At 38.0% G+C, this 20,175-nt stretch overlaps 1 protein-coding gene across 3 annotated transcripts in view; it reads left to right on the top strand.

The window, feature by feature from the left end:
* LOC122563094 (solute carrier family 41 member 1-like) overlaps positions 1 to 19,843 on the top strand; it is a 59,842-nt gene extending 39,999 nt beyond the window's left edge. For all 3 annotated transcript variants that reach the window (XM_043716518.2, XM_043716517.2, XM_043716522.2), the window contains exons 5-11: positions 1,052 to 1,196; positions 3,019 to 3,165; positions 5,637 to 5,784; positions 6,390 to 6,469; positions 8,776 to 8,910; positions 14,559 to 14,707; positions 15,977 to 19,843. In XM_043716518.2, coding sequence (XP_043572453.1) covers positions 1,052 to 1,196; positions 3,019 to 3,165; positions 5,637 to 5,784; positions 6,390 to 6,469; positions 8,776 to 8,910; positions 14,559 to 14,707; positions 15,977 to 16,162 — 990 coding nt within the window. In that variant the 3' untranslated portion in view covers positions 16,163 to 19,843. The remainder of the gene's footprint in view (positions 1 to 1,051; positions 1,197 to 3,018; positions 3,166 to 5,636; positions 5,785 to 6,389; positions 6,470 to 8,775; positions 8,911 to 14,558; positions 14,708 to 15,976) is intronic.
* The last annotated feature ends 332 nt before the right edge of the window (positions 19,844 to 20,175 follow it).

The following is a 20,175-nucleotide window of genomic DNA, read 5'->3' as shown; positions in this document are numbered from 1 at the left end:
ACTCTCTCTCATGAGAGAGGAGCCAGTCCTATGGTCTTCTGGGACTGTGGTGACTTTGGTCATTTACAATAAAGTAAAAGGAATCTAGATGGCCTGCAGGCTGTTAAAGTGTCGAGGACAAAATAGCAGTGCTCTTACTTGGAAATGTACTCATTCCAATAAAGCTTCCTTAATTTCATTCTGTAGTGGGAGCAGTACCTACTTTTCGTTTCTCCTTCTACCTCCTGCGCCTACCCCATTCTCTCCCCCTCTCAGCCCGTCACTATTCCAGTCAGGGTTTGCTTGTTGTGTTACAACTGGAGGTGCATTTACCCACTAATTCAAAAATCATTACCTGGATTCCAGAGCATTTTACTTCGTAACAATGACCATTGCTGCCACATTGGAACACAGTCATTACTTGGAATTTAGTGCAGAATGGTTTGCAGTTGATGCATTGGGAATTCACATTAATGGACTATTGTATTTAAAAGTTTGAATAGATTTTAGCATTACTAAATAATGTCAGAAATGAAGATTAATTTTTTCAGATGTAGATATTGGTGTTGTGTAAAAGAATGGTGTTCTGAGGATGCTTATGTTGTGCAGATGGGGACGGGTTAAGTTTATGTGAGGAGAAACCATCTATAGCTGCATACAGTGCAATGAATTAAGGTAGTTTGGAGCTCAAGAATAATTTCAAAGGCAGTTGATTCATATAGACACTTTGATTTTAGGCGACTTGAAGCCCACAATTGTCCTGTCCAAAGAAAAACACAGAAGAATGCTGGTTTTTGTAACATGCAATTTTGAAATGTGCAGTTTCTGAGAGGAATGTTTTGTTGGTTGGTTAATTACAGAGCTTCAACAATCCTGTTTGAAACGGATCAATAGCATTTCACTCTAAAAGCCTTTTGTCAAGAACAAATGAAGCGCTCAAATAGTCCTGCCTGGGCTAGGTCAGAGGTCTGGAAAATTGGTGTATATTTGTACAGCTGGTCCCAGCCAAAAAAAAATTGTGAAAATGATTCCTCAGTGTTAAATCAGGTCTTTGTTTTTTTTCCCCTCTTAGGTCCAGGCCACTGTGGTTGGTTTTCTGGCATCTGTGGCTGCGGTGGTATTTGGTTGGATCCCTGAGGGTCACTTCCGACTTGATCATGCTGTCCTCCTGTGTGCCAGCAGCATGGCAACAGCTTTTATAGCTTCCCTCATATTGGGTAAGACAGACACTAGCCTGAAATCAGAAGTGTCTTTTGTTTGGATGTTGTTTCAATTGACTGCTGGGCAGTTAATCTTTTACCTCTGGCCAGCAAAAAACAGGGGGTTCTGCCAAAATGCTACCAAACACAAAAGGATCTATTTTAGCTTTTAAGCTTTTGGTGGAGCTAACCTGTGTTTATTTGAATATTCCTGAACTGAACACATTGAATTGATTAAAATGGTTAATGTTGCCCAACTCAAGGGGCCATAATTATAAGGTAGTCGCTAACATTTGGATAAATTCATGAATAAAAAAACGGTTTGGAGGGATATGGGCAAAGTGCAGGCAAGTGGGACTGGTTTAGTTTGGGAACATGGTCAGCGTAGACTAATTGGATAGAAGGGTGTGTTTCTGTGCTGTGTGACTCTGACTATAAATCCAATAAATAACTCAGGAGCAATGTTCTTATTGAGCAATGGGAAATTACGATGGAGCTTACTACACAATGCAGGAGTTAAGGGGACAGCATTAATGCTGTTGAAGGAAAACTAGATGAAAATGTATGAGACAAAGTAGTAAATTGTTATAATTTTAGGAAGAGATTAAATAAATACAGTGAGAGAAGCCTGTGTGGAGTGTAATTATACAGCAGTGGACCAAATGGCCTGTTCCCGCTGCAAATTTCATGTAATGCAATACAAATTATGAACCTCGTGAACAATTTTGGATAACTGGTTTGGATGGCAATGGTAAAGTTGCTGGACTATTAATCCAGCACCCCAGGTTAATATCTTAGGGTCATGGATTTAATTCCCACCATGGCAGATGGTGAAATGTGAATTCAATAAAAGTCTATAACAGCTAACCTGTTGGTGAGTACATAACAACTGCCAATTGTTGTTAAAAACCCGTCAGGTTCATTAATTGAGGGAAAGAAATCTTTGACTCCAGATCCATGGCAATGTCATTGACTCTTAAATGTGTCTTTTCGGCACTTATGATTGGGCAATAAATGCTGGCACTTTTAGCAATGTACACATCCCATAAATATTTTTCTTAAATTAGAATAGTGCAGAAGAGTGGGTATTGTACAAATTACTGACCAATAAGTATTAATTTGGTTCATTTCACTGCAATCCTTTAGCTTCTATTTACTAACGTATCTTTTGGACCAAGTGTGAAAAGCAGATACCATATACAATCTTCTGAATAAGACATGTATCAGACCCGAAATCCTATCTTTGTTTATGTCTCTCCACGGATGCTGCCAGACACTGCTGAGTTTCTCCAGCACTTTCCATTTTTAAACAACATTTTACACCATTCACAATGTCAAAGGCAGCTGTCTATTTTGGGCATGTAGAGGTAACCATTTGCCATCATCATAGGAGTCACTTACACAGATAAAACTTGAACTTGTGACCGGTTATATGAGCCATCTATTTCAGTCAAAAAATACTTCATACCTCATTATTGTGTTGATGTTTTATTACCTCCATGAATCATTCTATATCTGTTCTGAGCCCATAATCTGTCTGTCTGTTTGAGAAAGGCAGAAGTAATGGACTGTAATTCTCAGTAACGAGTAGCTGGTGCTGAAGTTTGAGAAATAGCACTGCAGTATAATCACTTCAACACCAAACCATAGGAACTACATTTCGAATGTGTCTAGTGACTGTGCACCTGAACAAGAGGCTTTACTAAATTGAAGTGCAGCTGGAGAGAGGGAAGTTCATGAATGTTTAGCAAAATACTTTCAATTCCAGACTTTTGCAGTGAAGTGTTGTTAAGTGCTTTTGCAGGAATATCGCACTTTTAATTTGTGATTTCTCATCCAGGGGTAATCATGGTCGGTGTAATTATTGGCTCAAGGAAGATTGGTATAAACCCTGATAATGTGGCCACTCCAATTGCTGCTAGTCTTGGGGACCTCATCACCTTGGCACTGCTCTCTGGAATCAGCTGGGGTCTCTACATACAGCTACGTAAGTAATAGTAATAAAATGCAAGTGATTGCTATTGCTTTGTTGTTTGTCCCCCATCTACCACAGTGGTAACTTTGCTCAATGCATCCCAATTGAGAAACAGATGCAGATTTGGAAATCATCTGTAAGAAATAATTATGGACAGAATTGATTGGACGAGCTATATGATATACAAACTAGTGGGATTGGCTGGCCATTGAAGGCTTTTATTCCCCCTTTCCCTTTTCCGTTGGATTTACTTTGGATATCAGTAACCCAAGCCAGTTTCAACAATGAAATATACTCAATGCTCTTTATTAAAATAAATTACAAGACAGAAAATACTTCAGAAATCTTATGCATCCAGTGCTCATGATCATAAGTGGACCTGTTTAGTGGATTTGTCCAAGGATCAGACCAGAACAGGTGATCAGCCTGTTCTATCCTAAGCTCCAACTGCTGATCAGGTGACCCCTTCCTGAAGTAACTAAAAATGCTATGGGCAAGCTTTCTTTAAACACTTTTTTTTACCATGCAGACAAGCTGTGCATTAAACCTCTATACTGTCCAGTCTCCAGCAAACAATCAATTAGACCACTGGCAAACATCTCAAGCATGTTTACACAGCATGATTCTGTAACAATCTCAAATTTAGCTGATAAATTGTCCATATTATATTGATACACTGTGTCTGTTTTGAAACAAAACTTGAACTTTTCAAAAGCTACTGTGACAGTTAGCTCATTCAGAGTTAGAACTCTCAACATAAATACATACATACAAACACGCACGTGCACACACACACACACACACCTTCAGCAAAACGCAAGCACTTTACAACCACTGACTTATCCAGTCGTTAGATCATCACCAGACTCTATATGGTTTTCCTTCTCACTTTGTTTAATTTCATTCAACTTCATTGCAGCTAACCAAACAAATTTTAGCTTAACATCTACACTGTCAAGGAGTGGCTGGTTTACTTGCTCTCCCCAGATAAAAGAAGCAGAAGTTATACATAAGCATAAATGACCTCAACAGTATGTGCTGTACCACTCCAGAACCAGTGTCTTAAAACGCTTCCTCCAAAAACATTGGGAGTCAAAGCTTATTGTTCTTTTAGCATTTTATTTAATAGTTTGACCATTTGAAAGTACAGTCTGTTCTGCTATAACGTGTGTTTCTTTAACGAGAATTGGCTTTAACGTGATTGAAGAATTTAGCCATTATTTGTAGAATGAGATTTCCTTACCTATATTAATTATTATGCAATTTTGGCTCCATTAGTTTAAATGGTGCAGTTATTGCATGATTTTCTTATGACGTGAAATCGCACGAGAACAAATCAGTCTCGTTATATGAGAACTGACTGTACTTGTAAAGCTAAACAAATTATACATCATTGCCATACTTTGTAGAAAATTTTAAATCTTATGGGCGCCGTTCCAATTAACATCCCTTTGAGTCATAGAGATGTACAGCACGGAAACAGACCCTTCGGTCCACCTTCCATGCTGACCAGATATCCCAACCCAATGTAGTCCCACCTGCCAGCACCCGACCCACATCCCTCAAACCCTTCCTATTCATCTAGATGCCTTTTAAATGTTGCAATTGTACCAGCCTCCTCCACTTGCTCTGGAAGCTCATTCCATACACCATACCACCCTCTGATGTTAGATTCTCCCTATGTCATTCAGTACTAGCTGTTTTTCCTCTCCACCTTCCTTGAAGGTGCTGGCTCATTTTTGAGACTGATTTTATCAGAGCCAGAATATTGCTACTACCTTTCCGGTTCCAAAATGGGCAGGCTTGTTCAGTGAAAGGAAATTGGGCAGACTGTTTAACTGCAGGGCTATCATAACTGCCCTATGACAATACAGGCTCGATGGACGAAAGGGCCTTTTCTGTAGTGTACGATTAGTGAGCAATAAAAGCAATTCATCTATCAACATGATGATGGATCAGGCACTCAAAATTTTCTTGAACAAAAGCTTTTTAAAGTTCATTGATAGGATGTAGGCATCACTGGTAAGGCCAACATTTGTAGACCATTCCTAATTGCCTTTAGCAGCAGTTCAGAGTCAACCATGTTGCTGTAACTCTGAAATCGCTTGTAGGTCAGACCAGGTAAGGATGGCAGATTCTGTTCCTGAAGGATATTGGTGAGCCAGATGGATTTTTATCATGATTGTTGATGGGTCCATGGTTACTATCACACAGAAGTACAGTCAATTCCAGATTTTTAACAGATTTCTATCTGTTACAATTAAATTTAACTTCCACCATCTGCCATAGTTGGATTTTGACCCATGTGTTCAGACCATTAGTCTGGGCCTCTGGTATTAATTATGCATCAATATTATCACTGGACCATCATCTTTTGTCTAGCTTTTGTTTGAACTCAGATTGAAAGGTTATGAGACAATAGTGTATGTTGTTGAAAATGTTTGCTTCCATTGAAATGCTATAACCGTTTTTAATAATTACAGAAGAACATCCTTACATCAACCCACTAGTGTGTGCTTTCTTTGTGGCTTTGACACCTCTGTGGATCATCATATCAAAGAAGAACCCAGCCACACGAGAGGTCTTATACTCTGGTTGGGAGCCTGTTATTATCGCCATGACAATTAGCAGGTATAGACTAATAAAGTTCTGTTATGAAACCTTTGGGGGAACCATAAACCAAAGCTACCAAATCACTCCCAAGTGAAAAAATTACAAACAAGATTTCACTTTTTGTAATTTTTACTCCCACGCAAAGCAGAACCAATGCAAATTGCCAAGTGAATTAACAGGCAAATGATACTGCAAATAAAATGGTCAATTTCACATTAAATAGTCAATGGGCTTTACAGAACCACAAGGATGAAGACAATTCCTCGCAGTTCTGTATTCACAGTGAATCAGGACCCCTATCTGACAGAAATATCACTTCTTGGTTTCTTGGGTATAATCATTATCGTCATCAAGGCACACTTTAAACACTCTCCCCTGTAATGTTGATGTAATTTCCTGCACTCTTATTATGTTCTTACCAAACCAATTTACTACTTAGTTCAAAGTAAAGTCTAAAGGTTGCAATTGCAGAATTCTTGTTTGCCTGTTTTCTTACACTGGGTTCTGAACTGGAATTGCTCTTATTGTCTTTGCATTTTTCTGATGAGAAAATAACAGTTAACTTTACAAAGTTAAACTTTTATTGTGCTGTGTTGTAACCATCTGATATGATTGTATTTCAGTGTTGGTGGACTGATTTTGGATAAAACAGTATCTGATCCAAATTTTGCAGGGATCGCTGTTTTCACTCCAGTTATCAACGGTAAGTACATTTATTCATGTGCTGTGAATTTTTGTAATTACAATGTTTGAAAAAAAATTGCGTGGATGTCAGTTTTAAGATTTGGTGGAAAAAGAATGATTGCTATAAAAACATTCAGTTACGGAATGTTGTTGACTGAGGAATGTACAGCAAGTGGTGCCATAATCCTATTTATATGGACCATGGGGGAAAAAGGAAAAACAAGGTATTTTGGTTGTTATGTTGGAAACAACTTAATATTATGGATTGGACAGGCTGGACTTACACAGCATCAATAAACAGACGGTGGTGATGATTCGGAAATGAGTGGGCAGTACCAGATGGTGAAAATCCCAAGTTTCTTCCACTGTGTACTCTGGCATTAGAATGTGTTGTCAACATTGTGGTCCCTCGATTATCTGTTTCTACACATTCCCAATTATCCACGGATATTTTCTTTGCAAGAGTTGAAGAAACTGCAGGAGAAAGCATTTCAAATTTTTAAACATTGGCAAGCTATCCCCTATTTGTCCTGTTGAGGATTGAGGCAAATGGACATTGAATTGTTTAGCTGATCAAGTTGGGGGGAGGAGGGGGGAATATGGGTTGCAAAATATGGTGTTTAGCGAAAGTTGCAATCTTGCTGAACACACTTCAAGCTGGGACAGACGGGCTTTCAGTGCCTCAGGAAATTGGGGGGGATTCGGGGAATGGGCAAGAAAGTGGAGTTGAAGCCCAAGATCAGCCATGATGGTATTAAATAACACACCAAGCTCGATGGTCTAGTCCTGCTCCTATTTCTTGTGTTGTTCTTCTCCCAATCGTATGACGTCCTTAAGCACCATCCATCCTCTATAAACTGGTAAGCTGTAATTTCACACTCCCTGTTGTTTCATATCAAATTTAAATTTATTCATGCCATGTGGGCGTCGCTGGCTAGGCCAGCATTTGTTGCCCATGCCAGAGGGCAGTTAAGAGTCACCCACATTGTTGTGGGTCTGGTGTCGCATGTGAACCACACCTAAAGGATGTTAGTGAACTGGCTGGGCTTTTCCTTGGCAATGGATTCATGGTCATCATTAGACTCTTAATCCCAGATTTTTACAGAATTCAGATTACACCATGGAGGGATTCGGGTTCAGGTCTCAAGACCATTATCTATGTCTCTGGTATAACAGGCTAGTGATAAAACCATTTGGCCATCACCTCCCCCCTCAGCTTCTTAGCTGCATTGGGCTGCAATACAACAACCAAGCTCTAAAGAACACTACTTCTATACTTCTCAGATTGCCGTAGACATTACTATTAATCAATACACTCAAAGCATTCAATAATAACAATTTTGAAATGGGCACTGAATTACACCTGCGCAAGTGGCCCAATTAATCTCGCTACTGCTCCTCACTGGAAACCTACACTTGGATCCTTGTTAACAAAGGTTTTGAAGGTTAGCTGGTCATATTGTAATTCTTCATGCACTTCCTAGAAGTTTGTTTCTTCACAATAGTTTGAATTTATTAACGAAATAAAATGTAGAAGAATACTTTGCAAGAGTGACTGTTAAACAAGGTATCACAGCAACAGCTTAAGGGGGCATTTGAACAGATGGTCGAAAGCTCGGTTAAAGTGAAAGGTTTTAAGGGGCTGAGAGGGCTGCTGCCCGCAAAATGTGACTGGTCGTGTTTTATTCAGCATATTTTGTTGTTACTTCTACTGTGAAAACTCATGGTCTCCTGACACCCCTCCAAGAGTTCTCATTGTATATGCCTACGGTTCTAAATATATGCACCCTTTGTGAAACACCCTGCCCATTTACAAAAAAGAAATGGCAGCAACCAATTCAATACAATAGATATCAGTGAAGAGGATAGAATGACCTAATTGCGCTGCTGTGTCAGCAGATACTATTAGAAGAGTGTAAACCCTCCAACTCCCTGTGAGTGGTGCTGTTGATCAATATGCCCGTGGAATTCACTATCATACAAAGCCGGCAAGGCCAAAACGTTTCTACGATTTCAAGATGGCGTTGGATATAACTCTTGGAGTTAGAGATCAAAGGATGGGGAAGGGAGAAGGGGGGCTGTGGGGGTAGGATGGAAGGTGGGATCAGGGTATTGAATGGTGGAGCAGACTCAAAGGGCTGAATGGCCTACTTGTCCTGTTTTCTATAGGGATGGTAATTCGACCGTTCAGTTGCTTGGAAATATGATAAAGGACTAATTTTATTTTGGATATGATTTTTCCAACCAGAATAAGATTTATCTGAAAATATCGATGCCATATAGGCCTTTGTTTGACCTATTTGTTCTTGTTCCTCCTTCCTTCAGGTGTTGGTGGCAACTTGGTGGCAGTGCAAGCCAGCAGAATTTCTACCTTCCTCCACCTCTCCAGTCTGCCTGGCGTGGCACCAGAAAACATGCACAAAACCTGCCCAAGTCCTTGTCGCACTTTCTGTAGTTCAGGTGAGAGCCCTTAGTCAGCGGCCAGTGAGCAACTTTACATCTCTAATGCTCCAATTGAATAAGACATGAGATACTGCAGGTTGACTAGATGATGTTAGGCTTGACTCTGTTAGACCGTTGATGAAGCAGAGAGGGTAAATTGCCATAGTTTTGAGGAGGAATGTAAAAAGCAGGATTGCAGCACAATGATGATGAAAACAAATCCCTTCACCAATAAGCAGGTGGACATTAAAATGTAAAGATGCTCATTATGTTTCTACTAAGCAACAATACCATAAGCCTAAGTAAATTGCTCAAATAATTTCTTAGAGTTTTTTTTAAGCTGAGTATAGGATATCCTTTTACTCATCTCTCCTTATCTATACAGTCAGCAAACCAGCATATGGTGAACTAAGAGTATAAATCAAACATCCTGTCAATCAAAGGAGCATAATTTCTATAGTATGCAATCTCAGTTCTGGTCAGAAACAAAAATATAAAATGTGCTTTACCAATAAAGTATTAAATGTTTAAGGAGTGACTAATTTGAGAGCTTGATTGTTTTTTGGAAAGTGGTATCCTCTGGTAGCTGGTGCCCTCATAGCTAACCTGTCTATTTTAAACATGTTTTAAACAGCTGGTTCCTGAATTGTGGGGATAACCTGATACTGTGTCATACATTATTTAATTTATGCCAGTAGGGGGCACCAGTCCATTCCCCACATCGCAGTACAGAACAACCTCGGTTATCCGAACAAGATCTTACGGTCCCATAAAAACTCTATCCATTATCTGAACAAAATACTCGCCGCCTGTCTCATTCGGATAATTGAGGTTGTTCTGGACACAAAAAAATTTGCGGATGCTGGAAATCAGAAACGAAAACCGAAATTGCTGGATAAACTCAGCAGTTCTGACGGCATCTGTGGAGAGAAAGCAGAGTTAAAGTTCCAGGTCCAGTGACCCCTCATCAGCACTTAAATATCACTAAACCTGGAACATTAACTCTGCTTTCGCTCCACAGATTTGCCAGACCTGGTGAGTTTCTCCAGCATTTCTGCTTTTGTTCCGTCATCTTATTGATTTCTGGACAACGTCAGACTAAAGTCTTTCTTTGAAGTTCTGCTGGGCATCTTTGTGTAGAATTTTGTCAACAAAGTGAAACAGGCTATATTTTGATGAATGATAGTATCAAAACAATCTTCTATCGGTCTGAGTTTTATGTAACAAGTAGATTATGAATAATCTGACTGCTTGTGGCATTAGATAGAAACGCAAGATTAAATGATGACACGATTGTAGAAGAACTAATTCAGGGCAGTCACTCCAGCCATAACTTGTATTCACCCTAATAGAGGTCAGATTTGATTTGCTACTATTATAATTCCATGAAAATCAATAAACCAGAACTGAATTTACTGACTAACCAGCTCCAACAAGAAAACCAATTGACAAGATTTCATTTTTCCTAACAAACTCAGAAATTGCAGGAAAATCTCAGCAAGTCTGGCAGCATCTGTGAAGAGTTAGCATTTTGGGTCCAGTGAGCCTTATCTTGAGTTCTGAAGAAGGGTCATTGGATGTGAAATGTTAACTCTGCTTTCTCTCCACAGATGCTGCCAGGCCTGCTGAGTATTTCCAGCAGTTTCTGATTTTTATGTCGGATTTCCAGCATATGCAGTTCTTTGGATTTTCTTTTCACTCTTCATCATGTTTACTTTAAAAATCAAAACAAAAGTCAACATAAACTAAATGAGGAATTAATGACAAAACATGGGCATTATAAGCTGTGAGCATATAAATCAATAACGGGTCTGGAAGCTTTATTAGGTACTGGAAAAGCACAGCAGGTCAGGCAGCATCTGAGGAGCAGGAGAGTTGATGTTTCAGGCATAAGCCTCTTCTGATGAAGGGGTTATGCCTAAAACGTTGACTCTCCTGCTCCTCGGTTGCTGCCTGATTTGCTGTACTTTTCCAGCACCACACTTTTTGACTCTGACTCTCCAGCATCTACAGTCTTCACTTTCTCCTAACTTTATCAGGTAGTTTATTCAGTATATAAGAAGAAACTCGATTATCCGAAGGACACAGGCGGGCAATATTTTGTTTGGTTAATCGAATGCCAGATAACATAGTTTATCCGAGCATCGGGACTTTGCAATCTTGCCAGATAACCCGATGTTCAGATAATCGATTGCTGGATGATCAAGGTTTCTCCGTATAGCACCGGTCATAGCATCCTTCAAAACCTGTTTGCCTCAGCTAGAGTTTTCAGTTTCCTCTCTTACGCACCGGATTAAGCCATGGATCCTCCTTCAGTATGACCTCCTGACCAACCTGAGTGAGCAGGAAGGGTTGTCATCAAAACGATGCACTTGTGTGAAGTTCCCTCAGTTCTGCTCTCTGTGATTATGATGGTGTGATATCACAGTCATGTAGGCATACACAGTGTGGCCAGCTCTCGTTGAACAGTCCCTTTAAAATAATAACAACAATTTTACTTTTCTTGTTCCTGTTTTTGGATCCAGCCTTCAGGATTTCTTCTTCAAACTACTTCGTCCACATCTCACCATAGCTTGTCTCCACTGAACTGTATTTTGTGACGTTTTATTTTGTTTGGTTTGAACTTGTTCTCTAGTTGGAATGATTATTTATAATGCCAAAGTGGACCCAAACACAGACAGGGCCAGTTCTGTCATTTGACTGTGACCTGGTGTCTGTGTTCATGCGTGAACATTGCTCCACTTGGTGGTATTCACAATAAACTCTATCCTCCCTAGCAAGCTGAGATGGCAGCCACTTCCCTTGAAATCATAGCCCCTCTCTTAGTTAAGGCTTTTTTAAAAAAAAAAATAAAAAAACAAGTTATAAGCTCCTCAAGCCACCAGCCTGGAACTTTAAAATGTATATCTCACTTAAGGTGGACAGATAAGAAGTTCAATTCAGTCCATGACCCTGAAGGGAAATGAGCAAATGGCAGAAAATTGAATAAACTGGTCAGGTGCTTTCTCTACAAAGCCCCTTTACACTTAGCAGTAATGTCCAGGAAGCCAACTAAGTAGTGCAAATAATTTCCTCAGAGCTTTTGTCTGCCAATTTTAATTTTCTGATGTGAATATGTACCATTGGAAACATCATTAACCACATAGAAAAGTTACTCAATGTTTAAAAAAAATTGCCCATAAAATTGTTAATTATATAAAACATTTCCTTCTGAAAGCACTGCTTTTCTGTTTCGAACTTGATTTGGAAATTGCCCTTTTATTTTTGCTGTTGGAAGCTCCCAATGTATTTGTAGAATGCAATGTGTGTGCGCTTCTCTATTTGTACCTATCTGTGAATCACAGAATTTATATTCACCCATTATGCAGCGTGTTCTGCATTAAGCAGACATGATTAAATTTAGCAGATTTTAAATCTGTCGAAATTAAAATTGGACACATTCTGAATGGGTGGCTGGTTGATTGAGTCAGGTTTTATACCCAGGTTGAACATCACAATCAAATGTTTTGTACCTGTATGAATAATTTAGTGGGGTAGGGAATATTTTGAATGGAGAAGAATGAACAAATCAATTGAAGTACTATTTAAAAATTACTAATTGTCTGCTTGGTGGGCCTGTATGTATATATTATGTAAATGTATTTAGGTGAGGGAAGAACATAATTACCTGCATCGTGAGCAACTTTTAAATTGTGATAGGTGTTTTGTGTTATGGATATATCTAAATCTTCTATGTTCCAAAATCAGCACAATATGTATGCTTGTACTTTACACTTGGATTGTAGTAGACCTATGGTAAAATTCAGTCTTGCATGGAAATGTAATAGCTGTCATGAACAGTGACATAAGAGATGCACTAAACCTCTCTAAAAGTAACCAACGCTCTAACTTCCAAAGAGTGCAATCTCACTTTGTGATTTAAATCATGTGAAATATATTTTTCTTCCAGTTTATGTGTAGACAAGTTATTCTTTCATTCCCCATTATTTTGTATACTAGCATAAGAACTCAAATGCAAATAATATTGAAACACCAAGTTCTCTGAATATTACCGTATTCACAGGTTCCTGGCTGACCATATAAATGGATAGGAAAAAAATCATATTTCATCACAATCTTCTAATGTGAAAGTTATGTTTTACTCCAATACAAAATAATCCAGGAACAAATGAAGAATTTAGTACTGTATATAAAAATGATGTTTTTGGAAATAATTTTCAAAAGAACAAAATTGGAATCTTGCAGATTTAATCTCTTAAGTACCTAGAATCACATACTTTGTTTTCTTTTTTAAATAAAAGTTACTGGTCCCTAGCCAGGTCATGACATGAAGTTGGCAGTCTGGTGCAGCATTGCAAAAAATATTTTGTAACCCATTTAAGCCTATTTTAAATCAAGAATTCCCAAAATGAAAATAATACTGATCAGAGGAAACCTCTCTCTGAACCGTGTTTCCTGCTGCGTCAGTGACCTTTCTCATCGGCCATCCCTGAGTATTAGGCTAGCAATTGGGACTGAACAGCGGCCACTCTGTGCTGAGGACACAAGCTTAATTATTCAAGCTTCTTACACACCTCCGGTCACAAGAAGCTTATCACTCAATTTCATTGAAGATCTCAAACTTAAAGATAACATTCTTTCTGTGTCACATAGTCCTTTTGAAATTCAATTAGCATCCAATTTAGTTCAATAGGGCTTTGGTGGGTTCCTTTTCAACTTTATGTGCGTTGTATAAATTTTGTTGAAAAGGCTTAAAGCATTTTAAATGCTTTTGTCCATTTGGGGCAGAGTCAAATTGATCTATTAAGATGGACAGCCCATGTTACTCCAGTTCAGTGGGAAGTATTTCTCTCCAGCCTCTTCAGGCAACCTTAATTAGTATTTCATATCCAGGTTATCAAGTTGTTATATACCACATTGTTGCTACTTCAGTGGACTTAAGATTTGATGTGTCTATAGGAATGAGTGAGGGCCCTTTTCACATATTACATGAACTACCACCTGCAAAGCAAGCTGACCATAACTTGTATTTTTCAACGTTTAGATGAACAGCATTTCTTAGGATGGATAGCATTCTAATTAAAATAAGAAGAGCTTATTTTCAAGCACAGTTTCAAGTGAAAAGTTCAGAACTTGGTGTACCAAGGAACTTGTATGCTTACAAGTTAGGATTGATGCCGTGTAGCATTCCTTAAGTGATAATGGCTAATAATGGGAAAAATTGTTCCTTAAAACCTCTAGAAAGTGAATAAAATTCTGAGTTATTTAAGAGACTGTATGTGATGTGGAGGTGGGCTTTTTGACACGATTGTGTTCTCCTGCTTCAAATAATGTGAATATTTTGGTCTTTGTAGTTTACGCCTGGTCAAATAACACTGTATGCTGAAATTTTCCCTTTACTCTAAGACAAGAATATCCAAGAATTAATGATAGCTGTTAATGATAGAATGTTTGTATAAGACCAAATTAAATCAAGGGCTCCCTAACTGGAAATGAGAAAGAGTGAAGCTCCCTATATACTACAAATCCTGCTGTATGGCCAGCCTTATCTCTGTGCATTTATTTGTGATATTTATGATTTGTTTTGAGTCCAGAATTAAAACTGTAGTGTTTAATCATTTCTGATGGCTGTAAAAACAACTTTCTATTTGTTTATTCTTTTACAGATTTGAATTCAAGATCCGCTCGGGTCTTGTTCCTTCTAGTTGTCCCCGGACACCTTGTCTTTCTATACACTATTAACTCAATGCAGGGGGGGCACACAACACTAACGCCAGTATTTATAGCGTTCTACATGATGGCTGCTTTATTGCAAGTATGTATCTCATTTCAATGTTTCAAACTATGCTATAGAGTTTTAGTGATTACAGACTTTTGAAAAATACTGCTTAATTATTCTGATCAGCACCAGAAACTATTAAAAACTGAACCCAATCATGATCCAGCTGAGACTTAACAAATATCAGAATGTGATTTCTTGCATTTGATAGATTTGAGTTCTCAGTTTTACAGGTGCATATACAGGTTGCAAGTAAAGATAAAGGTCATTGTCCAGGGGAGAAGTTCACTTGAGGCAATTTTTTAGCCTCCAATTCTACTAGTTTATTTTTAGAGCATGGTATTCCAAATGCTTAAGGAAAGGAGACAACTCAGACTGCACATCACACGTGACTGGTTAGGGGGGGAAAAACAAAATCAAGGATGTTACTAGACTTCAGTAAGAAAATTCAGTACTTGAAGAGAATATTAGACGTTACGATAAAATGTTTATCAAAGTAGATGAGCTCAGAGTGTTCTGCAATTTAGTGTTTTGATCATTATCTAATTTGTGTAGACAGTCCTCAGCAGAGTCCTCAGCTATCATTGTTTATGGGAACACTGAAGAAAATTCTTGCTGATGAGTTATCCTATACACTCCAGGAAAATTGACTAAATATTTGTCCCTCCCTCCAACATGCTTGATATGTAGCTCAGGTAAATATTAATCCAAAGGTTCAACCTCCCCTCAAAAATGAAACAATCACTACCTTTTTTGACTGGCTTCTATAAATATATATCATTTGTTGTCAAATGTTGTGTAAACAAAATGCATCTGGAATAAGGATATGGTAGTATACTCATTCTGTTCCAAGAATAGTAATCCAGAGACCTGGATAAATGATCTGGGGATGAGTTCAAACCCAACTGTAGTACCCTGGAAGTTTAAACTAAATTAGCTAATTAAAATCTGGAATAAAAAGCTAACATCAGTAATAATATTAAAAACCCATCTTGTTCATTGATGCCCTTAAAAGAAATCTTCCCTCTATGTCCAGTCTGGTGAACATGTGACAGCATAATTAAAGACATTTGACTGACTCTTCATTGCCCTCTGGCTTAGCAAGCCACCCAAATTATACTCAAGGAGGCAGTTCAACACAACCATTTTTGAGGGCATCTAGGAACAGGTGATGAATACTGGCCTTTCCAGCGATGGCTCCTTCCAATAAATGAATAAAATTGAGATGTTTAAGTGTTTTTTGAAGGAATTCTGAGCAATAATGGTCTGATGGTACAGGATTTGTGATTTTGTACTGTATTACAGGTGCTAATTCTGCTCTATGTTGCTGATTGGATGATTCATTGGATGTGGGGACGAGGAATGGATCCAGACAACTTCTCAATTCCTTACTTGACGGCTTTGGGTGACCTGTTGGGAACAGGGTTCCTGGCACTCAGCTTCCACATTCTCTGGCTGATCGGTGATCGAGATGCAGATGTCGGTGACTAGAATGAAGGTTCCTTATAAGACTGGGAGTAAAATCATCAAGTGCAATTCAATGAAGGAGACTTTAATGAGATTTTATGCAATGGAGACTGTATCATGTGCAGCCCATGTGCAGCAACCAATGGAGATACCTGTATACACTATAAATACTACTTAATTAGGAGATATCAAGTTGGAATCCCACCTGTGTGTTAACTGGATTCTGCAGCAGAGCAACATATGGTAAACTGGATACTAACTTCAGAACTGAAAGCTGCTAATTCGAAATGAAGGTGGTTAATTTGTTTCTGTACTCTGAGATGCAAACTGTTAATTAGACACTGAGAAGTATATCCTTAAATGCAAAGAACAATCTGCCTGAGACATCCTGTTTTCTCAGTTGGTCATCCATGAAGGGGTTTTCTGGAATAACAGGGTGGGATGTATATTTTACACTTTTTTAGAAAGGAATAATTATGAATTCATTGAGCATGATCAATGTCGCGGGTGCATTGTGCAACTGTACTTCATCTACATTGCTGGATGTGGAAGAAGTCTATAATGTATCTAGCTTATTTATTTATATATAATATATATAATATAATATAAAATATATAACATGTGTTATATACAATATAGTATATTATATATAAGCTATATATAATGTTATGTATATATAATGTGCATGTATATATACATTTTCATTGTCTGTTTGTTCGAAGCTGCCAGATCTGAAGCAGGCAACACTTCGAATCAATTTGATGCTCCTGATAAATTATTTCCCTCAAATCCACATCTGACCAGTTGCCCAGCGTGGACCTAGTGTTAGGGTGGATGGGGAACTCCCCAAATGATTATAATCACTTTTGTTCTGGCTTTACGTGGGTCAGCATAAAGTTTGTGTCTTTTTAAAGGCACCCAACTCATTGATGCAATAGCAGAAAATAACCAGCTGCAGCTGGCTGGTTAATCCAGGCCCAGGATTTTGGGGAGAGAAAACATAGCTGACTGAAATGGGTTAAGCTGTATTGTACAGTTGCAAAATGGTTTGACTTCCTTTGTAATCAAGATAACTTAATACACACCCCATCACCCAATGTGTTGAATTGTAGGTTCTGATATAAAACATTGAATTTTAGGATATTACATTTTTTATTGTAAAATTATTTTGACGATTGATAAATTAAACCAATAAGTGCCAGCATAATGTTAACATGCCTACTTCTCCGACTCTGAAGCCAGACTTTTCACTGGTAATTCTGAAGAGAATTGTGCTGTTATCACAGTAGCTGCTTTTAATGACAGTCATGTCATACAGCATTTCTATTGATTGAATTATTTAATTTCTATTGTGCTCATGAGTTCACAATTGATCTCAGAGGCCTTTTGTTTTAAATAAAATGATAGGCCACTTTACTGACTCAATAATTAATCTTACCTGCCTTGGGCCGAACCAAGGACACATTGTCACACATTTTTTCTGTAACATTTTTGAAAAAAGAAAACACAAAGCAGTCATTCAGTGGATCAGGACCGAGTTTGTTGCAATTAGGGAGGTCCTCAACTTACGAACACTTATACTTGTGAAGGAAATCCCATACAGGGGTGTAATTTTAAAGATCTGATACACACATGTTTCTCCATGCTTACAGATGGCTATTTTATATTGGCCTGTATTCTGTTCTGACTTGAGTACAAATCAACTTGCAAACAGCCTCAAAAATGGAACAGTTCACAACCCAAAGACTGTTTGTAGGTATGTTGGTCACAAGGCCAAAATGCGCATGCCCCACCCAATTCCCACAATGTTGCTTTCAATAGTTCAAAATCTCAGCTATATCAGTCTTAAATCCATGTCCGTAGTTGTCCATTGATAACTCAGCTGGTAGTCCAGCTGAGCCAAAAAATAATGTTTTGATAAAGACATATAAAAGTCTGAAAAGCTTATGCATCTCAGTGTCTGCTATACCATTGTTGCTTAAAGGAACTGTCAGAGAGGATCTCGGATGCATCCCTTTCTTTTTAAACATCGCACTTTTTCCTTCCACATCATTAGGTTTTTATAAAGGATATTAATAATTTTGTGGACTAGCCCATGGAGTTTGAAATATAGTCTTAAGTTCCATAACTTTTCTCCCCTCTTCCTTGTCCTTGCTTATTGACAGTGCTGTTTATAGATCTTTTGTTTGATTATTTTGATCAAGATAGTAGAATGGTACTGATCTCATCAGTGACCCCAGCAATTTTTTTTGTCCTCTGTTAATGTGCACTTGAATGCGCAGAGTGTGATTTCCCCCACCCCCACCCCCATGCCCGCTATCTCCTTTAGCCACTTGCACCCCTCTTCCTGGTGGGTCTGAAACCAAAACCTAGACTGCTTCCAAGATATTGTGCTTAAGCTTTTAAAATGTTTAAAGATTTGTAAATCTTTACCCAAAATCACACCACAGTTTCCATGTAATTACATTAAAGTCACCCCTAATTAAAATTGATCCAAGTTAATCCAATTTAATGTTAAAATACTTTATGTAATGTCATTAAAATCCTTACTGTGAATAGCCCTTATTGATGTGTGAATGTTGAATGTTGAATGTTGGTGTAAATTGGCTCGTGGAGCTGTGTGTGCCTCAGATCCAGTTGACTGAGAATTATTCCAACCTACCTGAAAACCACAATGCATTAATTGTTTGGACATCAATCTCGTTGCAGTCCATCTTTTTGAGGAAAATATCAGATGACTCTTAATTATTGCTACACACAAAGTCATGGAACTTAGAATCTAGAATATCCATTCGATTAAGTTGTTTTATATTATCCACAGTCCCTGAGTAACCTGGACCCTTTTGCTTTTTAGAAAGAATACATTAAATCATGATGGTTATCTTCCCATTTTCTCAAAGAAATTACGTGTTTTCTGGTAAACTCAAATGCTTTTCTTTGGTACAAAAAGTCTCAAGAAGTATGTCCCTGGGCTTCAGTTTTCCCAATAAGCAATTATACTGAGGAATGCTAACAGTATATAAGTATATTAACAATTCTTAAATCTTTTTGAAAGAATTGCATCTATACAATGAATGATTGTGCATGCTGTATAAAATGAACAAATGGAGGTTTTAGTTGTATTTTTGCAAGACCAGGATACATTTGAAAATGTTTAGGCTTTCCTTTTTTTTAAACGGCTGTGTTTAAACAAGAGAAAATTGCCAACTTAATTCTGTGATTCTTATGTTCGATGGTGACAGCTGATTAATCCAGGATGAAGAAAATCAGGACAATTGCGCTGAATCTGCTGGTTTGCCACTGCTGTTCCGGTCAATTAGACCGACAAAAAAAGTGTATTCAGTGCAATCATTGAGTCAGTCTTAAAACTAACACCCCACAGGGAAACAAGTTACGTTTGTTATGTGTTCTGTTTTTTTGTCTGTCCTCTTGTCACTTTTCTTCTGTGGGATGTAATCTGTAAAAGTGTGACCGAATCAGAATATTTGTACTAAGAGCAAACTACATTTGTTTTGTCCTAATTTTATTCTTGTACTGTGAATGGAATTTCTTCCAGATCCAGCCCTGTTGTGCTCAGTGTTCTGAGACATGTTTCCTGCACAGTATATCCAAAATTAATATTTATATTCTAAATTGCCAAGATGTTGTGAACGTTTTGGGAGTCTGTATTTGATAAAATAAAATGTCATACAATGATGAACTGCTTTTATTTTAATCTTTGCCTTTTATTTTCCTCTGCTACTTTTGAGTGTGCTACCTAGACACTTAACAATTATTACAATAACTTCTGGAGTGTCTGGCATCAGAAATCATAATGTGTAAATCACTCCAGTGTATTTTGTGTCATCACTAGGCAGTCCAAGCGTAACTTGTTTTAGGTTTCCAAGGTTTTTGTGGAGATATATGTTGGAATTCATGACGTTTCTTTTACCTTGCAATTTCCTGCATCTCGTTTTAAAATGATGTATATTAGAAAGTATTCTATTGCTGTCCAACAATATGCATCTTCCAGCAAGACTCAATGAAGGGTAATCATG

This window comes from Chiloscyllium plagiosum, unplaced genomic scaffold (assembly GCF_037043375.1).
Source record: "Chiloscyllium plagiosum isolate Xiang-an unplaced genomic scaffold, Cpla_swu_hap1 HiC_scaffold_26, whole genome shotgun sequence".
NCBI lineage: Eukaryota > Metazoa > Chordata > Chondrichthyes > Orectolobiformes > Hemiscylliidae > Chiloscyllium > Chiloscyllium plagiosum.
This window is presented reverse-complemented; position numbering and strand designations above follow the sequence as displayed.